General features: G+C 40.6%; 1 protein-coding gene across 1 annotated transcript; it reads right to left on the bottom strand.

Annotated features, from left to right (window-relative positions):
* Positions 1-1,257: 1,257 nt before the first annotated feature.
* Positions 1,258-24,294, bottom strand: LOC131194979 (carboxymethylenebutenolidase homolog). The gene is made up of 6 exons (XM_058176607.1): positions 24,184-24,294; positions 9,629-9,852; positions 7,097-7,204; positions 4,269-4,411; positions 3,561-3,688; positions 1,258-1,443 (listed from the first exon to the last, which is right to left on the bottom strand). Exons 2-6 carry the CDS (start codon positions 9,841-9,843, stop codon positions 1,258-1,260), a joined length of 780 nt encoding a protein of 259 aa, XP_058032590.1. The 5' UTR covers positions 9,844-9,852; positions 24,184-24,294.
* Between the last annotated feature and the right edge of the window lie 268 nt (positions 24,295-24,562).

Below are 24,562 nucleotides of genomic sequence, written 5' to 3'. Positions count from 1 at the left end.
CCAGTTCTCCGAACCACCCACCACCATTGCTACCAGGTTGGTGGATCTGGTCCAAACCGGAAGCATTTCACCCCTGCCTTTGGTGCATTAAGACTATTTAGCTAGCTCCAGAAAGCATGCCTGATTAAGAGAGCTTCTTGAAAATCTTAATGTAATTTGCACTGAAATTAGATATGTGTGGAGTATCTTGGAATACAAACTGCCAACCAGGAATATGTGTATTTGCCTTTCTAAAGACAAATTGCTGGAGGCAGGCTATTCACACCAAGTTTAAGTTTGATTTAGTTGCTATATTGTTTTTTTCACACATTACTTGTGAAGTGTTTCCTTATAATTTTCACTCTAAACTGCCAAGTAGATATTTTTAAAAAACAAAATAGTAAATGGGAGTTAGAACTTGATTAAGTTAGATTGTTGAGCTGTCAGATCATATCTTATGCATCATCTCTCATATCTCTGCATACCTTTAATGAACTTCCACAATTTATAGCTAGTTATACCTCCATCTGTCTGGTAGTGAAAAAAAAAACTCTTTCCCAAAGTTAGTGTGAGAAAATAATGTTTACTTGTATATATATTATTTAAGTATTAAGTCAAATTATACCACCAGCTCAAGTGTTCCTTATTTAGTTTTAAAATTCTCAGCTTTCAATTATTTGGAGAGATAGAAAATTACAAACATCTTATCCCTTTGTTGTTGTTGTTTTTTAAAATGATGCCTTATTTTTACTTTGTTCCTTTTAAAAAAGTTGGTCTCTTCCATCTTTTAAAAAAAGGTTGTATTATTCATAGAATCTTATTGCCTTGGAATTAGACAAAATATAATTTAAGATGGACTCCAACTTTGAATCCATTGCTTTACATTGTATCAGAGATAAATAATTATATTTGTTATATAGTGTTTGGGCACTTGGTCTGGGAAAGGTTAGCCATCACTGTAATAGAACTAAGGGCCAAAGCTAAGTGTATCAATGCTGAAATGCTGAATATATTCAATTTATTTACACAATGATAATACAGTATATAATATAGGAAAATCTTCAAGTATGTATAATTTTCCATAGGACTAATGGAGTTATACAATAATGAATCCATTAACAACAGCTATTCAATGGTTAATATTGCCATATCTTTCAAATGCATTTTCCCTTCTTCAGATTCTAATAGGCAAGCCTACAATTTTTACAATAAGTTTTTTTTAAAAACAAATAAAGGGCATTTTATTGTGGAAGTTGGAGGACTATGGGATATGTCGCTTTAAAACCTAATGTATTTGTTCAGCCATTCTATTAAATCCATTCTTGCTTCTTCGGTGTATGGCACATCTTTCGGCTTCGTGTCTTCAGGCTTACACTGTGCAAAACCATGAACTTGTCCAGGATATACTTTAATTTTATAGTCTACTTTACAAAATTCTGCAAGTTTTTCCTCCAGCAAAGAGATCTGTAGCAGAAAAATATATATGTTATTTATGGTAAATTTTAACATTATACTTTTTAAATTATTTGTTCACACATAACCTGGATTCTTGGACAATTTTGCCTAAAAATCAAGACTACCTGAAGTGTAGTTAAGCAACAGTACTTTATCTACCTTTGATTTTATGACCTCTGACTTTTAAAAAAAATCATATCCAAATAGGAATATGCTTCCTGCACCTGGTGATAATGCAGTTGGACAAGATGCCCCTGTCAGGCCAAAATGGCTTTGGCCATCAGCTTCAGGGTTGACAGCCCCAAGAGATCCCTCTCAACTTTGCAATTCTTAAATTTAATTCCCTGAATGAAATTGCTAGCCTGGGACCCTTGTGCAATGTAGTCAAGGATTCAACAAGAAGATATGAAGAGTAGCAGTGATTGTGCTTTAAAAGGAAACCAGGAAGTGGTTCTCCTTCTTCCAACACTTAGGAAGTATGGGGTACATACGTAACAAGATGTCAGGCTGACCTTGAACTGAATAAGGTAGATGGAATCCTATGGCATTTTGGATCCTTACATAACAGAAATATGATGGAACATCAACACTCACTCGATCTCTGTGACAAGTACAGGTAGTCCTTGGGTTACAGTGGCAGTTGGGACTATAATCTCTAAGCAATGTGGTTATAAACACAATCTCACACAAACAATCTCGGCAGTCCCTGTTGACATTGTTAAGCAAGGACTGTACAGGTTGTTAAATGAGGATCTCACATGATTGTATGATGGGAAGAGATCAGTGGTGGGATTCTGCCAGTTCTAGACGATTCAGATGAACCGTTTGTTAAATTCCCGGTTTGCCCTGCCCCTTGCCCCTCCTCTCCCACCTTTATATTTCAGAAAAGCACTTGCTAATGGGTGGGTCTTTCTGAATACGTGTATGTGTGTGTACGCTCATGACCACATGTTGTTGGTTAAGGAGGCTATGAAGGTTCTTGAGAGCATGGATTGCAGCTTTTCAACTTCAGTGGCCTGGAAAAATTGTGAGACAACACAAGAGAATATCCTATATCAGTGTTGGCGAACCTATGGCACGTGTGCCGGAAGTGGCATGTGAAACTGTCCCGTGCCAAATGCACGGCCTCGCTGGCTCTTCATCGCGTTCTTGAGCTCAAATACGCGCCAGTCAGCTGGCCATCGTATGCGTGGTGCCGATGGACCCCGGAAGTGCGGCGGTCCATCGTGCATGCACAAGCCGGCACCCGGCCTTCCGGGTTGATGTCACACGCATGCACAATTGACCGCCGCACTTCTGGGATCGCTGGCACTGCATGCGCGACGGCCAACTGACCGCTGCATGTTTGAGTACAAGAATGCGACGGGAGTCAGCGAGGCCGTGCATTCGGCACGGGACAGTTTCGTGTGCCACTTCTGGCACGTGGGCCGGCACATGAGAACGCCAAAGGTTCGCCAACACTGTCCTATATATATAGCTAGTCCTTGACATACAACTATTCATTTAGTGACCATTCAAAGTTACAACAGCACTGGAAAAAATGACTGCTGACTGTTTTTCCCAGTTACAAACATTGCAGCCTCCCCATGGTCATGTGATCAAAATTCAGATGCTTGGCAACCGACTCAAATTTGTGATGGTTGCAGTGACCCAGGGTCACGTGATCATCTTTTGTGACCTTCTCACAAGCAAAGTCAATGGGGAAGCCAGATTCAATTAACAACCGTGACAAGAAAGAACTGGGGCAAAACTCACTTAACAACTGTCTTGCTTAGCAACAGAAATTTTGGATTCAGTTGCAGTCATAAGTTGAGGACTACCCATATGATTATTGGGGATAAGGGGAAGCAAATATGCATAAGATGATGTTGCATATATTTAATAATAAAACAGGAATATATATTTTTTCATCTTACTGAATTTTCTTTAGTTTTTCTGTGAAAAGTGCAAATGACAGAAGCAATAAAATTGTGGGCATTTTCCTTCTTCCCAGGAACAAAAACAGTTTACTACTTCAAAAAAAAAAAGCCTATGATAAAAAATAGGAAGTGTTAGATATTGATAGGCTGATGCAAGGAACCAATCAGGAAGCTAGAATAGGAGCGGGAAGAATGAACATGTGTCACTAGCTGAAGCCGAGGACAGCTCCTATTTAAAAGGGGCTGCTGGGGCTCGGGTTCTTCCTTGTTGTACTGGAGCCGAATAAAAGCTGTTTGGACTGACGGAGTCTCTGTGCCTTTGTCTTTGCCCACGACTCAACAGGAAGAATAGAAAATAGTAGAAAATAGGTTTTTTTTTTTAAAAAGCATTTTTTAAAAACTGATTTTAAACAAACGATCTTCTATTTGTAAAGCAAGAGTTAGAGCTATCAGGCTATGTCAGAACCCATTTTTTAAAAAGGAGCTTTAGAAAACATTAGCCAGGTGATCACCCACTCAGCTGAAAGAGCCATCTTTCCTCTGTCAACTGTCCAATGAATTGCAACCGTTACTCAGGAACAAACTGAAGCAGATTATTTGAAATGGATAAAGCCTAAAGGTGACATAACATATAAATGTGTACTTCAAAAGTGAAATACAGCAGAAAAATGCAACCTGAGGTCTCGGACAGTGAATAGGGTGATAACATCCATTCTTTTCTTTCCAAAAGAAATTGTGTGTCTGTCTGGTAATGGGGCAATTAGACAGCACAGATATGCCCCTTCTTTGGGAGAGAGAGAGAGACAGAAAAGTGCATGCAGTTTGTAAAAAGTAGTTATATATAGTGCAGTTTATCCTTATAAACAATGATTTAATACTGTTCAAATTGAAGAATTAATAAGTGTTTTATGTTACCGTAGAGGGAGACTCCAGCCTTTAATTCAGGATTTGTTAGCATCACGTGATGTACAGCCATTCCACCCCAGGAAAATCCAACAATACCGATCCTGATTGCATTATACTGCTCTTTTAAATATTTCAAGACCGTATTGACTGTCCTAAGAAAATGAGATGCAGAAACAAAAATGACATCTTTGCACGTACCTAAAACAAACCACACGCTTATCAAAATGTATCTTTCCTGCTTGTTAAAAACAATTCTTATAAAACATGATCCACTCAGGTGCTGGTTTCTGAAGAGGGTGACAATACACTACCAAGTTAAGTCCTCAGAATGGATTTTCTGAAATTAAATGCTAGTTGTGAACAATTTATTGTTGTATTTGGTACTCATTTACAAATACCGTATTTTTCAGATAATAAGACGCACCGAAGTATAAGACACACCTTAGTTTTTGGGGAGGAAAATAAGAAAAAAACTGATTGGCAGGTGGATTGGCCTCCCGGGATACCCCTCACCCCAATCAGCTGTTCCCAGAGGTGAATTTTAGCAACAGGTTCCTTGGTTGTGAGCTCTGTGCTTTTTTTTGCTTTTTTTTCCTGCCTCTGAAACTCCATTTCAGAAAAAACTTTTTTCAGCCTCTGAAAGCCTCTGAAGCTCTGAAACAGAGCTTCAGAAAAAAAGCCTCTGAAGCTCTGTTTGGGAGCTTTTTTTCTGAAGCTCCGTTTGGGGCTTTTTTTCTGAAGTTCCATTTGGGGCTTTTTTCTGAAGCTCCGTTTGGGGCTTTTTTTCTGAAGTTTCGTTTCTGATGCTTTTTTCAGTCTGAAACCTCCATTTGAGAAGCTGGGCAGGGCTACATTCGGCGTATAAGACGCACCCAGTTTTTCACCCTCTTTCTTTCGGGAAAAAGATGCATCTTATACTCCGAAAAATATGGTAAATGCACCAATGACAAATACTGATCACATTCTAGAAAGCTGAAACCCACATGAATTGAAATTTTATAACCTGCATAATGTCAATATAAGTAATTATGAGCTGGAATAGATATGGTAACAGGTCAGCCAATGGGGACTGTTTGGAAACTGAAAGATAGTATTTGTTTGTATGGGGCCATAAGCGACAATTTGGAGTCTGGGTGTCGCTTAGACTTGCTGAACTGTATATAAGAGTTGGTTTGGCCTCTGTAATGTGTGCCTCTGTACAATATATTAGCCTCTATATCTCTCTACTCTGTAATGACTTGCTTCTATGAATATTGCTTCTGTGTTCCTGATTTTGTGTGCTAATTTCTGCTGTTTGCTATTGTATATAAAGAAGTTTCTTATATGTAAATTGAATCCTGCTGAATTGTCTGATTGTGTGTGCTGCAACAAACTCTGATAATAACTACAAAAGATTGCTGGAGCCTTATTGTCCCTTTGCTTTGCTCAGTCACTTTTACAGAGAATTAGTTTTTTTAAAACTGTTCTTCTGGTCATTATCCTTTAGTTTGGGCAGTTCCCAAAATCTTCTTTGTGTTCAGAGAGCCAAAAAGCAAGGATAGGTTGTCTTGGTACTGGAGTATGGTTTAATTTGAGTTGAAGATGGCATGTGAAATGCCTCGCTCATGCCCCAACTTGCTACTTTTAGCCATCATTAACTGCTTAACTCCATTGAATTCCACCCTAAAGGAATTAAAAATGCAAAGTATCCAAGAAAGATGTTTTGCAATAAACACAATAGGCAGCATTCCTGCTCTACAGATTTACTTGAAATGGCATCTGATAAATTCCATTGTTTGATAAGCCATAGTACTGAACTACCAGTATGTTTTGCTATTATGGACATGTTAAATGTTAAAAGCATGATGTACATTTTTTGAATTTCAAAACACCTTTATATCCAATTAATATAGTTATTACATACTTATGCTTATATATATGCTTATATATCATATAATTATTTCATGCATATGGTTATATATACTGTTGTGACAAAATAAAAATAAATAAAAATAAATAATACATCACGCCTAAGATCCCTTACATTCTGTGTTTATGACAAACGTGATTAGTCCTGCCTTGTTACAACAGGATCTATCTTACCTTGTGTTTTACCATTTGTCTGGAGCATGGGCTTACTTCCTTATTTATTATTATTATTATTTATTATTTAATCGTATTTATATACCGCCCTATCTCCCAAGGGACTTGAACATTCAGATCAAGTTGACACACAGTGTCACACAGTGATTAGCTCTTTATCATTTGTGGTTTTTATTTGGCCTTGCTACTGAGGCTTGCAGTAAGAGTTATTGACTTAAAAGTATTTTAAAATTGTTCGGATATATTTTATAAAAGAGTAACTTTCCATCCATTCTCACAATAGTTATATCTTTCAGAACTGAAATAACATCTTTAAATGTTGGTGTTGAATGATGATAAAAATGATGCCATGATTGTTGGGAGAATGTTGAATGCTTTAGATGTGGGTGGCATATGAAAGAACCACTGTGTAACTTATTTAAAGTGAAGACTGCCAAATGATTAGAATAATGGCATTTTTGTTTTATTATACAAACAGAAAAGAAAAAAGTATAAAATCTATTAGGGCATTAGTTTATTAAGAATGCATGGGAGATTATTTGACAAATTTCTGACCGAAAGTGCATAAGTGGTAACAAAACAAGACTCTGAGAAATGCTGTATATCTCTTATATGAGGAAAGGAATGTAGAGATTTTGTTTCTCAGCACCCTACTGAGAACTATATAAATATCAACATTCATTATATATAATAACATGTTTTCTTAATCAGACACATATCAGTTGCATTTACTTTTAAATAAGCATTAATCTTACTTGTCCACTTTCATGGGATCTCGATCCTTTAACCAGTCTGCAAAATTCTGCCAATGATCATTAGGTGTCCAAGGTACCTTTCCCAGAAAAAAATCTGGGCAGATGGTTCTGTAGAATATTACATTCATAAGTTACTTGAAAGTTTCTGTGACACATGAATTTCCAAGCTATCTCTTTAGTTCTCTCTACTTTTCCTGCAGTAGTCTAAGTTATCTAAAATATTTAAAGTGTTATTCATCTCCAGTCAATTCTATACAAATATCACTGCATTAGAACAATATGTATTTACAACAACATAGAAACAAACACACACACATGTACAAAACAAGCTAGCTCTTAAGAAGTTAACAAGCATGAAGATTAGATAGGTAGATGTTTATTAAATTTATATACGCCTGACTTCCAATAACTCTATAAATTGTTTTTTTTTTTAAAAACCAAATCAAAATATTTAAGCTAACTACTAAAAATAAAGTTAAATAACACATTTCTAATTTTTAACCTATCCGGTGATTTTCTTACTTAAAAGGAATTTCCACTAAATGCAATTAATTTAATGCTTACATCATTATTTCTCAAACCTTTTTCTCTCAGGATTCTTTCCTTCTTTCCCGTTTTTAAAAATCATAGGGGTTATATTGTATTAAAATTTAACTTGGACATATTCACGGGCACTATCACTTCTCATGATTGTTTGATGGTATTTTAATATTGTATTATTTTTCAAGGTAGCCTGGCAAATAATTTTGATTTTGTGAAGCCATGAAAGGGTCTTGGGGGACACCCAGATTCCTAGCACTACACTTTAAGAAACTCTGGTTTATGTAATTATTTATGATTGCAACTTAGTGGATGTGTTAATAATGATATGCATTAAGCCTTCACGTTATATTTGGACATCAAAGAGTTCTGTTTCCTGGCAAGTGACACTATCTAGCTGGGAGATTTTGTTAAGCTTCTTGGTCCCATCTATGCAGGTGTAATATATAGGCGTGATTCTGACAAAATTAATTTTGTTTTAGTGAGGGAGCTGTAAACATGAGCTCCCTCACATGAGCTAAACATTTTATTGGAAAAGGAAGTTGAATGGTTTTAAAAATTGGGGTTGTTCTTAGGGCTCTGGTGCACAATTTGGCTTCTTGTGACTGGGAATGAGAGGATGACAACAGCCTTGGTTTGGATCACAGCTATGAGGAGTCTATGCACATTGATCCTGGATGGCTCCTGGTTTTCAGAAGAGGTCTGGACAATGTCTCAGTGTAAGAGAGTACCACAATACGAAAATTGTGTGAATGCCCCAAACACAGATTAAGAGTTTTCTTTAACGATTGCCTCATGGCAATAATGCTGGCAAAGTGTAGCTATTTTTATATCCTTCCTGCATCTGCAAAATACTAAGCTGTGGCCACTTTCAGTATATGCCAGTCCATTGTGGGTAAGGAGACTCCTAGGGAACATTTACAGTTCTGCTGTGTGGCTTGCGTGGACTGTTCTAGGCATCAGTTATATAAGTCTTTTGGATTTTCTCAGAGATAGAATCTGACTTTATTGGTTCTACGGAGTTACCCCAGGGATGACCTTGCCTGGTTACCTCAGAAGAGTTTGTACCTGTTGACTCTGATGAAGTGGACAGATTCCTTGGAACCATGAATTTGGCCATTTGTATTTTACATTTGTAAAATATAAATTTGGCCATTTGTATCCACATCCCTGTTAGTTGATTAAAGTCTTCTAGGAGACTAACTGTGATTAGATTCATGCAAAGATGAATATTTCTTTGCAAGAGGGATAGGTCTGCCCACCTTGAAAAAACCCGATACCTTCCCCCTCCTGAAGAAGCCAAAAATCTACATGGCATGGCACCAGACTATTTGCAGTACTGCTTGCCTCCTGTCCTCTCTGTCCACCCCAACAGTTCTAACAAGAAAAACACACCTGGGTCCCTTCCATTAAACACTATTATCTTGTTGGATACCCAGGACTCATGTCTTCTCTGTGGCAGTGCCTGCCTTACAGAACAGCTAATAGCCTCAACCCCATTTGCCTTTCCTTGTGCAATGAAGAGCTGGATGTTAAGCAGACTCTACTGGCTGAGGTTGTTTTATTATCAGTTGAAATGGCTGTTTATGACCTTGGACATTTAGAGTCTTTAAATTTTTAACTTTACATGCCACCCAGAGACATTGCTTTAAGACTGTATAGTTTAAATAAGTGGCTACATGTATGCTTTTCCTTTTTAAAAAAATGTTGCATTCCTGCAGGGCAGTGTTGATTACACGAGCTAAAGAAGAATACTCATATCTCTATTTGCTATGAGGCAATTTATTTGTACTTCTAAATTAGGGCTACTATATCTGGACTGACAAATATGAATGCCATTAGATAGCAGCAAAACAAATGCCTGGGTCCCTTTCCTGCCATCTAAAGGCTGGTCAAACTGTTGTAGCACAGGTATGATAGTCCTCACCATTTATCACTACCCTGACTATACATTTTTTTTTCATTCTTGAAATAATAGGAACCCTTGCTTACGTGTATCCATTAGAAGCAATTATATCAGCAACATATCTTGTGTCTTGAAATTGCCACCCAAATATGTCATGAACCAAAATCACAGCTGTGTTTGTATCAGAAGCAGGTTGACAAACATATGCTTTGATGTTCTGAATTTGCACTTCCCGGCCACGCCCTTCATAATTCCTTCTTCTTCCAATGTCATATTGGAAAGGCAAATCTCCACTGGTCATTTTAAAAAACTGAAAGAGAAACACAATAATTAATCTTAAGCCTCACAAAAGCTATAATAACACCAAGGGCATTCCAAGTGGTAATATAAAGAAAAGATTAAAATCAGTGGTAGAATTCAAATTTTTTTACTACCGGTTCTGTGGGCATAGTGGGCGTAGTGTGGCTTGGTGGGCATGGCAGGGAAAGAATATTGCAAAATCCCCATTCCCTCCCCACTCTTGGGGGAAGGATATTGCAAAATCTCCATTGCCACACCACTCTGGGGCCAGTCAGAGGTGCTATTTGCCAGTTCTCCAAACTACTCAAAATTTCCACTATTGGTTCTCCAGAATCTGTCAGAACCTGCTGAATAGCACCCCTGATTAAAATGAAATCTCACTGGCAATTCTGTGACTTTTCAGATTTTGTCTCTTTAAAGTTGTCAGGAAGGGAACAACTTCTCTTATCAGGAGTAGGAATCAGCTACTTTCTAAAATCAGTGAGAACCCTAAAGGAAGTTGCCTCTGACAACTCTACTTATAAGGAAAAGAATTGGAGTCAACAAAAATAATAATAATTAAAACCTAAGTAAAGCAAAAAGAAAAACAGCCTGGAAAAAAAGTGAGAGCTGGCACATAGAACTGCTGAGAGACAGACGTGGCTAAATGAGTAGCATCAAGATTATCTCTTCCTGCAATTAAGAAAAGAAGCCAATGCAACATGAAAGGATAATTTCCTAGTCACAGCCTTGAATCTGACTCTGTTTCCATTTTGTTGTTAAAGATGGGAACTTTCCATTCCTTATTGCTAGACATAGCCCACGTTTGATGGGTAAGGCTTTCATGTTTAGTTTCATGTTTTGTTATTAATTAAAAAATAACAGCCAGAAAGTCATCGGATACAATTTTTCTCACCATAAATGTTTCTGAATGGATCCCACGACCTGAGAATCTTCCTTTCTTGACCCTTCTATCTTTCTATATTCAGATTATGATTGATTCCTGATAATAATCAATGGCAAAAAGTTTTATTTTAAAAGGAATTGATAGTGGTATTGACTGAACACGTTCACAATGTAAAACATTATAAAAATAATTCAACATGTTTTCTAGACATAAATCTAAGCTCTGTATACACAACACAAGCAACACACCCTCTATTGCAGCATCTTAAAAGTTCAGTAGAGTTTTTGTTTGTTTCTTTCTTTCCTGAATACTTACTGTGTTTCCCCAAAAATACGACATGTCCTGAAAATAAGGCCAAGCCTGATTTTTGGGGTGGCCATAAATATACGCCCTCCCCTGAAAATAAGTCCTAGTGAAGGGGTGGGCATGGGCAGCACAGGAGGCAGCTCTTCCCTTTCCTGGTTACTTTATGAAAGCTAGGTACCTTAATTGCAGCCCACGGATCAGCTGAGCCAGCAAGGGCGGGAGTTGCATCTCTGTCTCTCTGTGGAGGCCTCCCAGTGCAATGGTCTACCATAGCTTGGGAGCAAACCTCCACCTTCTCTGTGGAGGATTGCAAGGCTGAAGACTTCAGAGGAAGCATTTTTGGGATGTGTGTCTGTGCAAAGCTCCCCTAGGATAGAACGATCGGCAGGGAAATGGGGGGTGGGAATCGGAGCAAGGCAAAGCCTCCAGCCTTGCAATCCTCCTCAGGGAAGGTGGAGGTTTGCTCTGAAGCTGTGGCAGAGCATTGCACTAGGAGGCCTCCACAGAGAGAGAGAATGAGAGGCAGCTCCCAGCCCATGTTGGCTCAGCTGATGAAGCTCTTTCATGGGGTGTGATCGAACTTCCAACCACAATGGACCCAGTGGGCGTGAGCTACCCCAACCCAGAAAGGGGAAGGAGTTGATGGGGTGGGTGGGGCTGAGGGAAGTTCTGGGAATTGAAATCCACAAGTCTTTATGCAATGTATTTGAATTTTAAGAGGGAAATTTGGGCGGGAAAAGGCACGTTGCTGATTGGCTGATGCCTCAGCCAAACTACTATATAAAGAGAGGTTTTTGCCTGTTGGCTTTTGCTGGGATTCACAATAAACTAAAGAGCTGTTGTCACTTGCATCGTCTCCTGCCTCTTCATTGCCCAAACTTAACATTGGCGACGAGGGTGGGATATTGAAGGCAGTGAGACTAGGAAAAGAGCTGAAGGAGCAACTTAGTTTCAAACCCAGCCAGTCATCCAGAGCGGATACATAGCGATGTCTAGCTATACGCCGCCAGCGCCATTCGACCCAGCCAAGGAGAAATGGGGGTCGTACATGGCTCGTTTCGAGTGTTTCCTCGAAGCCAACGAACTGCAAGGAGTATCGGATAATCGGAAGCGTGCTTACTTCCTGAGCCACTGTGGGCCAGAAGTCTTCGATACCGCCGAATCGCTGTCGGAACCAACGCCTGTCCAGTCGGTGCCATGGCCAGTGCTACAGACGACACTACGAGCACATTATGCGCCGGTGCCATCGAAGTTCGTACAACGGTTCGAGCTAAGGCAAAGAGTTCAGCGAGAGGGCGAATCGATAAGCATGTACATGGCTGCATTAAGGAAAGCCGCAACCCACTGTGAGTACAGGGACTTGGAGGACACTTTATTAGAACAACTCATTTGTGGGGTCAGGGACATCCGACTACAGAGGCGGCTGCTGTCGAAAAGCAACCTAACCCTAGCGATAGCCCTGGATGAGGCCAGAGCGCACGAGATGTCCACCAAAGCGGCGGAAACCTTACAGAAGTCGAACGCACCAAACTCCTCAGTGAAAGTAACGCCGGTCCACAGCGAAGAGATCCAGGCAGAATGGGAAGATGAAGAAGAGGAAGAGGTTTTCCACACCGGGAGGCCGGAAAGAGGCGACCGTGACGAGTGTGTGAGTCGTGGAGGCCAACACCAACGACAGAATTGCAGGTTCAAAGACGCAATTTGTCGGCGGTGTGAAAAGAAAGGACATATAGCTCAGGCCTGCCGAGCTTCCCAACCTTCCCGCCAAAAATTCAAACCGGCCAATCAACAGGGCGCCGGTTCCGAGAAGCGGCCAGGGATTGGCCAGTTCAAAAAAGGCGCGAAGTCGAATCACACCACACCGAGTAGGCCACGCATCGACACGGCTAGAAAAGAAAATATTCACTAAGACCTACATCGAAGGAGTGCAGTGTAAAATGGAGGTGGATCACAATTATGTCTTGGGACACAATCGCAAGGGACCTGCCAGAAGTCGCGAAACGCCAGCTGCAACCCCAAAAGCTGAGAGTGCAAGACTACCAGGGAAACTGAATCCCTGTTCTAGGAGTCACGTCGGTCAGAGTGAGATATGGACATTTCAAGAAAACCCTGTCAATCACCATCGTAGATGGAAACCTGCCCAGCTTACTAGGTCTGGACTGGTTCCGAGCCTTGGGAATGGGCATCACCGGGGTTCACAGCATTGGCGAAAAACTGAAGGACGAATTGTTGAGAGAATTCGAGGACGTGTTTCAAGACAGCCTGGGCAAGTACGTGGGGACCCCCATTTCATTCAATTTAGACCCCCAGATAGCTCCAATTAGGCTAAAAGCAAGAAGGGTTCCGTTCGCACTCAAGCCCAAAATAGACAGGGAATTAGACAAACTAGTAAACCAGGGAATCCTAGTCCCAGTCGACCATGCAAAATGGGAGACGCCAATAGTGACCCCAGTTAAACCGGATGGATCTGTCCGTATTTGTGCTGACTATAAGGCAATGCTTAACAAAGCATTGCAAAAGAGTGCATACCCTGTCCCCATCGTACAACACTTGTTGCACTCATTAGGACAGGGACAGGTTTTTGCCAAACTCGATCTGGCTCAAGCCTACCAACAATTACCAGTCAACAACGAAACAGCCGAAGCACAAACAATTGTTACACACCGGGGCGCTTTTAAATGCACTCGGCTTCAGTTTGGAGTTAGTGTAGCCCCTGGGTTATTCCAAAACCTCATGGAACGGCTCCTACAGGGTCTACCAGGAGTAGTCCCATATTTTGACGATGTACTAATATCGGCCGAGAACTTGGAAGAGTTAAGGGTCAAATTGCGGAAGGTTTTGGGTATTTTCAGGTCGGCGGGACTGAAGGTTAAACTCAACAAATGCCAGATAGGGGTTGAATCTGTAGAATTTTTGGGTTACCGGATAGATAAGTAAGGCATCCACACCACTGAGAGCAAAGTGCGAGCCATTAGAAAGGCTCCACCCCCAAAAAACAAAACAGAGCTACAAGCATTTTTGGGACTTATAAACTTCTATGTGGTATTTTTGAAAAATAAGGCAACGGTAGCCGAGCCATTACATAAGCTGCTAGCAAAAAACTCTGTCTGGACTTTGAAGGTGTCAAGAGACTCTTGTCCAGCAACAGCCTTTTAATACAATATAATGGGACAATGCCATTAGTATGTGACGCTTCACCATACGGGGTGGGAGCTGTCCTCAGCCACAAGTTACCGAACGGTTCGGAAGCCCCCATCGCATATTTTTCCTGCACGATGTCCGCAACAGAAAGGAACTATAGCTAACTAGACCGGGAGCCACTTGCCATAGTCTCAGGGGTAAAGAAATTCCACGAGTATCTGTTTGGGCAGCGATTTGAAATAGTTACAGACCACAGACCATTATTGGGACTCTTGGCGGGGGACCGTCCAACACCAGTCACATTATCGCCCAGGCTGACCCGTTGGACTATTTTCCTGGCACCGACCGGGCAAGGACTTGGGACATGTGGACGCTTTAAGTAGATGCCCATTGCCAGAGACTATTGAAGACCTGACCCTAGGGACACCTGTCTTGTTAATTGACTCTTTGGACTCTGGCCTGGTCACATCCACGGAAGTGACTAGGGCATCCTACAAAGATATTATTGTAAGGACTGTGATCGGTTGGGTGCAGAGGGGATGGCCCACTGCACCGGGGGATCATTTTAAAGAGTTTACAAAGAAGCGTTCGGAACTGTCGGTACAAGGGGGTTGTCTATTATGGGGGGATAGAGTGGTTATTCTGGAGAAATTACAAGGGCACGTTTTGGAACTATTGCATGTGGGCCACCCAGGGATCGTGAGGATGAAAAGCCTAGCGAGAAGTTATGTGTGGTGGCCACAAATGGATAAAGACATTAGCGATCGGGTAGGGAAATGCCAAGCTTGCCAGGAATCAAGGCCACTACCCCCAACAGCCCCCATAAGGGATTGGGAAAAACCCCAGGGTCCAGGATCCACATAGATTTTGCCAGGCCGTTCCATGGGCAAACCTTAATTGTGGTAGATGCCTACTCGAAGTGGTTAGAAATTATACTCATGAAAACCACAACAGCGGAAGCTGTAATCACAGTTTTGAGGCGTTTATTTGTGACACACGGGTTGCCCGATACCATAGTGTCTGATAACGGCCCACAATTCACGGCCACCCAGTTTGAGGGGTACTTGGCCGGAGAGGGCATCTGGCATGTCCTCTCAGCACCTTTCCACCCGGCGACGAACGGACTTGCAGAACGTTTCGTACGCAGTGCCAAGGAAGTGCTATCTAGAATTAGCCCAGGAGATTGGCAATCCAAAATTGACACCTTCCTGGCAGTCCAACATAGAACTCCCTGTGTGACCACCGGCTGCAGCCCATTGGAGTTATTAATGGGTAGAAGATTCAGGTGCCCCCTAGATCGGTTAAACCCAACATACTCCCCTGAGGGTTACCAGAGCACGAAAGGAAAAATCAGAACAATGACAACAGGTGACCCGGTATGGGCACATAACTATAGTGAGGGCCCAGCATGGCTTAGGGGAACAATTGTAGGAGTGACGGGCCCAAAGTCATACTTAGTGGACCTGGGGGATGGCCGAGTGTGGAGACGCCACATAGATCAATTACGAAAAAGAATGCAAAATGATCCAGAAGCCAAACAGCCAGACCCTGACTACCAAATATATTTACCAACAGCTAGCTCAATCCCGAGGCAATCGGAGGACTTAGCTGATTCCGAGGAAGTCCAGCGACACCAACCGGCTCCTCCAGAGGACAGCAGGGACGACTCTGCCAATAATCCAGGGCTGGATGGCCCAGAGGAGGAGCTGGGAGGAACAAACAGTCCCTCCGACCAGCTCGACTCACTCCCAGGGAATGATTTGCACAGGTCAGAAAGAGTTAGGAGACGCCCTGTCTACCTGCGTGACTACGTGGAAAAATAACATGCAAATTTTATGTAAATATGGCTAAATCTGTTCTGGGAGGGGAGGAGTGTAATGTATTTGAATTTTAAGAGGGAAATTTGGGCGGGAAAAGGTACGTTGCTGATTGGCTGATGCCTCAGCCAAACTACTACATAAAGAGAGGTTTTTGCCTGTTGGCTTTTGCTGGGATTCACAATAAACTAAAGAGCTGTTGTCACTTGCATCGTCTCCTGCCTCTTCATTGCCCAAACTTAACACTTTAAATGGCCAAGTGGCTGTCCATGCTACTGCTGGCCTTTTCACTCTCCTGGCAGTGTTGCGCTTGGCACTACTGCAGGACTGCTCCTGCCTGGCCGGGTTGAATCATCCCAGATTGAAAACCTCCGAAAACGTTCTGAAACCAGCCTGCCAGGGCCACTTCGGGAGTGGCTGTCTTTGTCGCCTTGCTCACCGCCGCCTTTGGGCTGCTGAGCGCCAGCCTGCATGCCTATTCGGTATTGCAGACACTGGGCTTTCCATACATCTACGCTGAGCCCAATAGTCTTTGGACCCTGGTGGGCACTGCAGCTCTCTTACCGGCTGTGCAAGGTGGCACAGGCAGCATGGCTCCACCCGCGATGCCAGCAGCATGGGGTCTGCTGCAGCCGAGAAGTGTCCCATCAGCAGCTGAGCCAGCAGGCAGTGTGAGAACTGACTGGCCAGGCACTGAAGCTTTGCCAATGCCACTGGGGGGGGGGGGGAGAGAGAGAGATCTCCTTTCCAGCTGTAGCAGAGCCAAAGAGTCTAAAGAAGGCCAGGTGTGGGGGGAAGGGGGTGGCAAGGGGGGGAGAGAGAGTGAAGGCAAGGAGCTGCACGTTAATCTGGTGGGAGGTGGGAAAGTTTTGCAGGTGCAGCACACGGCTCTGCCCTCCGTCTTCCTGGCTGGGCTCCATAGCTGAGGGGCGATGGAGCAAACTGTGCATGGACTTTTGCCCATCTCTTTCTGGGTGCAGTGCTTATGCTTGTTGGGCCGCTTCCCAAAGCTGGTAGCTCCGCAGCCAGCCACTTTGCTTTTTCCCCATGGGGGTGCTTGTGGGAGGCACTGACAGCAGGTGGAGGCAGAAGCAATCCCAGCCCACTGCCCACTCCATCCCTCTGTCTCTCGGCTTACCCGCCACTGCGCCAAACGAGCAACACCACAGAGTGTCTGGATAACTTGCCTCCCCCATGCCTCTGCCTCCATCTGCTGCAGGTGTGACTGCGCAAGCCTCCTGTAAGGCAGCTGGGGTCGCTTCTTTCCCTCCCCCCCCATCTCTTTCCCTTCCATTGCTGCTTCTGGGGAGCAGACACCATGATGAAGAGAGTGGGGCCAGCGGTAGCCCTTTAAGAAACTAAGATCTCCCTGAAAATAAACCCAAGTGCTTATTCTGAAGCCCAAAAGAAAATATGACCCTGTCTTATTTTCGGGGGAAAAATGGTACTTATTTTTTTAATGTTCCATAATGCTGCTCAACAAGACTATTTAAAAGAAGAAGACTCAAAATAGAAAAAAGGATGTTTAAACTACAAAGTTTGAAAATAAAAATCCTTGGAATGCTAATCCATTCTATGAGCAAAATAAGCTAAACAGGAAAACTGTTAGTTTTGATCCAATAATAAAATCAAATTTTGCAAAAAAAAACCCCCAAACCTGTGGAAATGGGGTGGCTAAGAGCTTTTAAATGTATGTTGGTGGTGCTTCAGATTAAGAAAATAAGTAATTTTGGTGATAGTCATAATAATTATAACTGGTAACATTAATGAAGCAAAAATCTATTCAGCATCAAAGGTAAGATTCCCCTTGCACATAAGTGCTAGTCGTTCCTGACTCTAAGGGGCGGTGCTCATCTCCATTTCAAAGCCGAAGAGCCAGGGCTGTCCAAAGACTTCTCCGTGGTCATGTGGCCGGCATGACTAAATGCCAAAGGCACATGGAACTCTGTTACCTTCTCATCAAAGGTGATCCCTATTTTTTCTGCTTGCATTTTTAAAAAATGCTTTCAAACTGCTAGGTTGGCAGAAGCTGGGACAAGTAATGGGAGCTCACCCTGCTACACAGCACTAGGGATTTGAACCACTGAATTGTCGACCTTTCGATTGACAAGCTCAGCGTCTTAGCCACTGAGCCACTGCTGAGCCACCCTTACAGCATCAAAAGATGATGCCAAATAATCTTCAAGGCAAGTTATAATTCATCATCAGCATGTCAATAGATCCTCTCTGTTAGCATTTCTTTGTAAATAGCCAGAGGGAAGGGTGTATCAAAGCATCATCATTCAGAAAATACTGGAGACTGGAAGATGAACATATTCTTCAGATTCAATGCATTATTTATCCTGACTAACAGGTCTGATTAAAGAGAGTTTATTGAAAGAGATGCACACAATCTACATAGAAGTATATTGCTGAAAGGATATTTTGAAAAGAGTACAACTGCTAACATGAAGATGGAATGATGCTGAAGACAAATTGCTAGAGGCATGCTTTGTTTAATGTTTGTGTAAACATTCACTGGTTACACATATTTTATTTTTATTGTAAATAGCTTCCTTTTAGTTTAAACAAATAAATATCTTAAATGAGTAAATGAAAGGCCAAAGCTAGATTAACTAAATTACATAGATGAGCTGTGAGATCTTATCCACCCTCCTTTGATTTTAATGTGCTTTCATCTCAACTGCATATTCCTGTATTTCCACTTGCCTGATGGCGAGAAATTCTTATTTCTCAAACTTGCTTTCAGAAAATATTTACTCAGCAGACACACTATTAAAGGAATTGATATCCAAATGCTTGTAATTTAAAAGCACCACAAATCAAGTTATAGCTTTTTTATGACACTCTGAGAAAAAGCTATTCAATTAAATGAATTATTTTGTAAAAAAAAAACCTTACTGTCATAAGCTGTGGCCTCCATGCCAACTAGCATACTCAGCCATGCAATCTCCATTCCCATGAATGTAACATGGTTCACTATCACGATAGGAGATACGGGGAGGCTGACAAAACAATGGAAAACCTAAAGACGATGGAATGGACATAAAGAATCACAATCACATCTCCAACATTTAGCTTGCATATTCGGATACATACATGCCAAAATGTGCCAATTTTTTAGGATCTAAATGCCATCTATAAAACATCTTATAAAAAATTTCTCTTAAACTCTGTGCTTGTGTAAATTTAACATTTCTAACCCAATTTTTTCCCCATGTTTCCATCATTATAGGTTGCTGGATATTTTGTGCCCATTTTATCATACAATCCTTAACTAATTCTGTTTCTGAATCTATTTCTATCAATGCATTATATAACCTCTTGATGTGGAGTTGACCTTGATCTCTAATTTGTTTTATCAAGTTTTCCTCATTTTGCATACTACCAATTTTCTGGTCTTCTCTCCATCTAGCTTGCAGCTGTCCATACTGAAACCAAGTACAATTTTTCCCTTCTTCTCTCATTATATTTAAAGATTTCAATTGTAATTTACCCTTTTCTACAAACAGAAGCTCTTTATAAGTAACCATCTCCTGTTTTTGTTCTATATTTATATTCTCTATCGCATGTCTAGGAATTGCCCATATAGGTATTTTATAATCTAATTTATATTGGTACTTCTTCCATACCCTCAACAAAGCATTTCTAAGTATATGGCTTTAAAAAATCTTATCCACTTTCTTATCATATAATAAATAGGCATGCCATCCATATAACAAATCATAACCTTCTATATTCAATATTCTTTCCCCTGTTAAATTAAACCAATCACTGATTAATGACAAAGCAGCTGCTTCATCTTAGTGGAAATGGCAAAAATCTCAGCGTATTTGAAAGACTATTCACAAGAAAGATATATATTGGAATGGAGTAGGTGGATTGATTATATTCAAAACAAATATTGGATTGAGAAGTATCAAATAGAAATTAGAAAACTTAGAACTCCGCCGACTCCAACATGATCTGTGTTTAACACACAGAATCATCTGTTGTAATATCCTTCCTGTAAAAGACTACTTCAGCTTCAATCGCAACAATACAAGAGCAAACAATAGATTCAAACGTTATGTCAACCGCTTCAAACTTGATTGCAGAAAATGACTTTTGCAACAGAGTTGTTAACGCTTGGAACTCAACCACCTGACTCTATAGTCTCTACTCAAAACCCCAAAATCTTCAACCAAAAACTGTCTACTATTGACCTCACCCCATTCCTAAGAGGACTATAAGGGGCGTGCATAAGAGCACAAAAGTGCCTACCGTTCCTGTCCTATTGTTCTCTTCATTATAGTATTATATGCATACTTTTACTTATACTTTTACTTATATATACTTTTTTCTCTCATGATGGGTTATTGTTTATGTTGATGATTGTATATACTATTGTGACAAAAAAAATAGTCTATGAATGATAGAATTGTATTAGTTAAAGGGGAGTTAAGGTTACAAAGGGGGGATGGGAGTTTATGATTAATTAGTGTATTCTAGCTTATGATTGTTAGATGTAATACCCTGTATTTTGTTCTGGAAAGTCTGGGGGCTGGAAGGGTGAATGGGAGGGGGAGGGGAGAAGGGGGAGGGTGGAGGGGGGGGAAATGTTTGTCAAAATTTTTGTAAAACTTTTCTAATAAAAAAAGAAGAAGAAGAATGGACTGATTCTGTGACAAACCACTCAATTTTGCAATTCTCTACTTAAAGCTGATTATCTTGTATAACCTTGGAAATGGCAAGTTCTTACCTTTTCAGAGTAAAATTATTAGTGCAACCATGCACAAGTTTGTCTTCTAGCATATTCATTCTTCGTTTATATTCCGACTAATTTGGTTTTTTTTAATAGGTATCTAGTAATGTATTTATTCCTAGCAAAGTAAGGTGAGCAATTTTGTGCCGTCCTGTTTAGCCCAAGGATCTTACATATGAATTATTCATTTCCATTTTAAATTTGCCCAACATGTAGGTAGAACTGGAAGCATACTTTCTTCCTGCTTCTCTATCCAACCATTCATCATTATTCTTTACAGTTTCTGTTAGTAGCATTATGCAAGTCAGCAACGCTTGTTCCCTTCTATATTTCAATAGTACAGAGCAGGAATGGCGAGTTTCTGTTGTTGCTGTTGCTATTATTTTACTTTTGTTTCTTTTTTCATTATAAATCCTTGTTTATTTATTTAGAACATCTGTGGGAATATTTACATGATTGTTGGGATGGCTATATTTGTAGCAAAAAGCATTAATTCACAAGCGATGATTGAAAGAGATTACATGCTGGAACACAGGTTTAATTTAAACCAGTGCAGACAATTTATCCAGGAAAAAAGATCAGCTACAGGTTGGGATTGCCACATCCAGGCCTCAAGTCCTTCTACAAGCTTACTTGATCTCACAGATAAGCTTGGCTTTATAAGAAGTGGGTAGATCCAAACAAATGAACTGATTATTCCATTCATTTTTTTAAATTTGAATTTATATCCCGCCCTTCTCCGAAGACTCAGGGCAGCTTACACTGTGTTAAGCAATAGTCTTCATCCATTTGTATATTATATACAAAGTCAACTTTTATTGCCCCCAACAATCTGGGTCCTCATTTTACCTACCTTATAAAGGATGGAAGGCTGAGTCAACCTTGGGCCTGGTGGGACTTGAACTTGCAGTAATTGCAAGCAGCTGTGTTAATAACAGACAGACTTAGTCTGCTGAGCCACCAGAGGCCCTGAATATTCTGCGACCAGTGACGGATATTTTTCTCCAATCCCCCAATTTTCCAAAAATGAAGTTTGGCAGATATATACAAATCAGCACTTTCCCAAATAACAGGCTCCTGCTGGTGACCAGGAGAAAACGTTGAAAAAAGGGCTTTTGCCAGTTAGGATCATATATAGGGAAAAGTTTTTCCCTATTATATTCTTAGGAATGTAATCACCCCTCACTGGACTTAAAAAACTTTTCCCCACCTTATGTTTTATTTTTGCAATGCAAATCTGGACTTGACTCTTTAGACTAGAGCTAAGTTTCATTGATTCACTAGGACCTATTCCTAGTTACAGTACATCTTCAAGCTGCTGAAATATCACTTCTGAATATTTGCAAACAACCATGTACAGAGACTGCCAAGAACTGAATTTCTATTAGATATTAAACAATCTGCATATTAAACATGCCATTGCAGCATTAGCAATTTTAATAATGCTTCCCTTATTGCTTGTGAAATAATTCATGACAATAATTCAGCCATGGCAGGAAATGTTTTTAAAATGTTTTTAATAGAGTCATTAACCTATACATACCAAAAATAACCCCTAAAACAAAACAAAAAATACCCATATCAATAAGAAAGCTACAATTTAAAAAAAAACCTCTTTGGTGAGAAAACAAAACTGGTTACGTATCATAACAAATTGTAACTATTTACTACATATTGATTTTACAGTAGATATCATTGAAATGGCATTACGTAACCTAGAGGCATCTCTATCCATTGGCCCTGATGGATTACATGCCTATTTCCTGAAAAACCTCGCCACTGCCCTAGCCGAACCTCTATGTACAATCTATGAGGTATCTTTCAGAACCAGCTCCTTGCCAGATTAATGGTCATTAGCTACAGTCATAACTATTTTTAAAAAGGGAAATCCTAGTCTAGTAGAAAATTACAGACAGATCTCACTGTGTTGTGTCATCTGTAAAGTCATGGAATCAATTATAAATCAATCCATTACTCTCCACTTAGAAATAAACAACCTGCTTTCCAACAAGGAGTTTGGTTTCAGGAAAAATTTGTCCTGCAATCTGCAACTCCTACACTGAAGAAACATTTGGACCACACATCTTGACAAGGGTAAATCAATTGACACAATTTACATAGATTTTTGTAAAGCCTTTGATTCAGTGGTGCACAACAAACTATTGTTGAAATTAGGTTCTTACGGCATCTCTGGATCCCTGCACAAGTGGATAGCCGTGTTCCTGTCAAACAGGCAACAAATAGTCAAAATAGGGAGGGCCCTATCAAATCTGGTATCAGTTAATAGCAGAATCCCCCAAGGCAGCGTTTTAGGACTGACACTCTTTCTGTGTTACATCAACGACCTATGCAATCATATTATAAGCAGCTGCGTCCTTTTTGTTGATGATGTAAAATTATTTAACACCACTGACAATGGTGTTGCTGCTGCCCTACAAAGCGACCTTGACTATGTGTCAGAATGGTCACGCAATTGGCAACTCCAAATTTCAACTAATAAATGTTCTGTCCTACTCATTGGCAATAAAAACAGAACACCAAATACAAGTTGGGTGGAAGCAATCTCATAGACGACCCTGACTCTGTCAACAATTTAGGAGTACTCATCTTAAATGATCTAAGCCCCAGAGCTCATTGTAAATAGCATTGCCAAAAAGGCACTAAGAGTTGTTAACTTAATTTTGCAAAGTTTCTTCTCCGTGTAATATCATATTGCTAACTAAGGCATACAAAACCTTTGCCAGACCAATTCTTGAATACAACTTGTCTGCCTGGAACCCACACTGTATTTCAGACATTAACATGACTGAGCGGGTTCAGAGGTATTTCACGAGAAGAGTACTTCACTCCTTTACCCACAATAGAATTCCCTATGCCACCAGGCTTAAAATTTTGGGCTTGGACAATCTGGAATTGCAACACCTACAGTCTAATTTAAGCATAATACACAACATTGTCTGCTACAATGTCTTTCCTGTCAACGACTTCTTCAGTTTCAACCACAATAATACACGGGCAAACAATCGATACAAACTCAAGGTAAATCACTTCAAACTTGATTGCAGGAAATACAATTTCAACAACAGAGTGGTCAATGCCTGCAATGGTCTACCCGATTCTGTTGTTACAACCTCAAACCCTCACAGTTTCAACCTAAACTGTTTACTGTGGACCTCACTCCATTCTTAAAAGGTCTGTAAAGGGGGCGTGCATAAGCGCACCAGCGTGCCTACCATTCCTCTCTTACTGTCCCCATTTATTTGTATTTACTTCCTTTGCTTATGTTTATGTTCAGACCTATATTTGTTACCTTGTATATGTTTGACAAACAAACAAATTAAATAAATAAATAAATAAACAAATGTTCTCCAGTACTATACTGGTAGTACTATCACTTTTCTACCTCAAGAAAAGGTGAGCAGATGTTTTTATTCCACCTGTACATACCTGAATTGGGAAGCTTCTAATTGGAAACCAGGACAAACTTCTTTTGAAAGAGCCTAGGTGTTTGTGTCCAGCGCTGAACGGAAAAACAGCAACTGCAGCTTGCTGTCTGGGTATCTGCTTACCAGCTACACCACTCTGAATTTCAGATGTGCTAAGAGATATGTAGATGTAGGAAGAAGGAGGCACTTTGAGAATTAAATGTTTGATTGAGGAAGACAGGAAAGAAGCAGAGGCATGAATCATAGAGGCAAGCTTCTCTTGTTCCTCAAGTATTACTATTAATGGGGAGGGATAACTTTGAGAGCAGAAGTTATCAAGAGGAACACTCCAATAATGTTTTTTACTTCCCCCTTTCCTTTTCAGCATCTGTGTAAACAGG

The sequence above is a fragment of the Ahaetulla prasina genome, chromosome 3 (assembly GCF_028640845.1).
Source record: "Ahaetulla prasina isolate Xishuangbanna chromosome 3, ASM2864084v1, whole genome shotgun sequence".
Taxonomy (NCBI): Eukaryota; Metazoa; Chordata; class Lepidosauria; order Squamata; family Colubridae; genus Ahaetulla; species Ahaetulla prasina.
Note: the sequence above shows the minus strand (reverse complement) of the source record. Positions and strands in the feature narration are given on the sequence as shown.

Bases quoted from the DNA above. Each gene is read 5' to 3' on its own strand.
- LOC131194979 (XM_058176607.1), bottom strand. From the start codon at position 9,843: ATGACCAGTGGAGATTTGCCTTTCCAATATGACATTGGAAGAAGAAGG. The intron at 3,689-4,268 runs GTAACATAAAAC...CTTCCTGTTGAG, and splicing joins GGCTGGAGTCTCCCTCTACG to TCGTGGGCAAAGACAAAGGC. The intron at 1,444-3,560 runs GTGACACATGTT...TTTCTGCTACAG, and splicing joins GCTGTCCTCGGCTTCAGCTA to ATCTCTTTGCTGGAGGAAAA.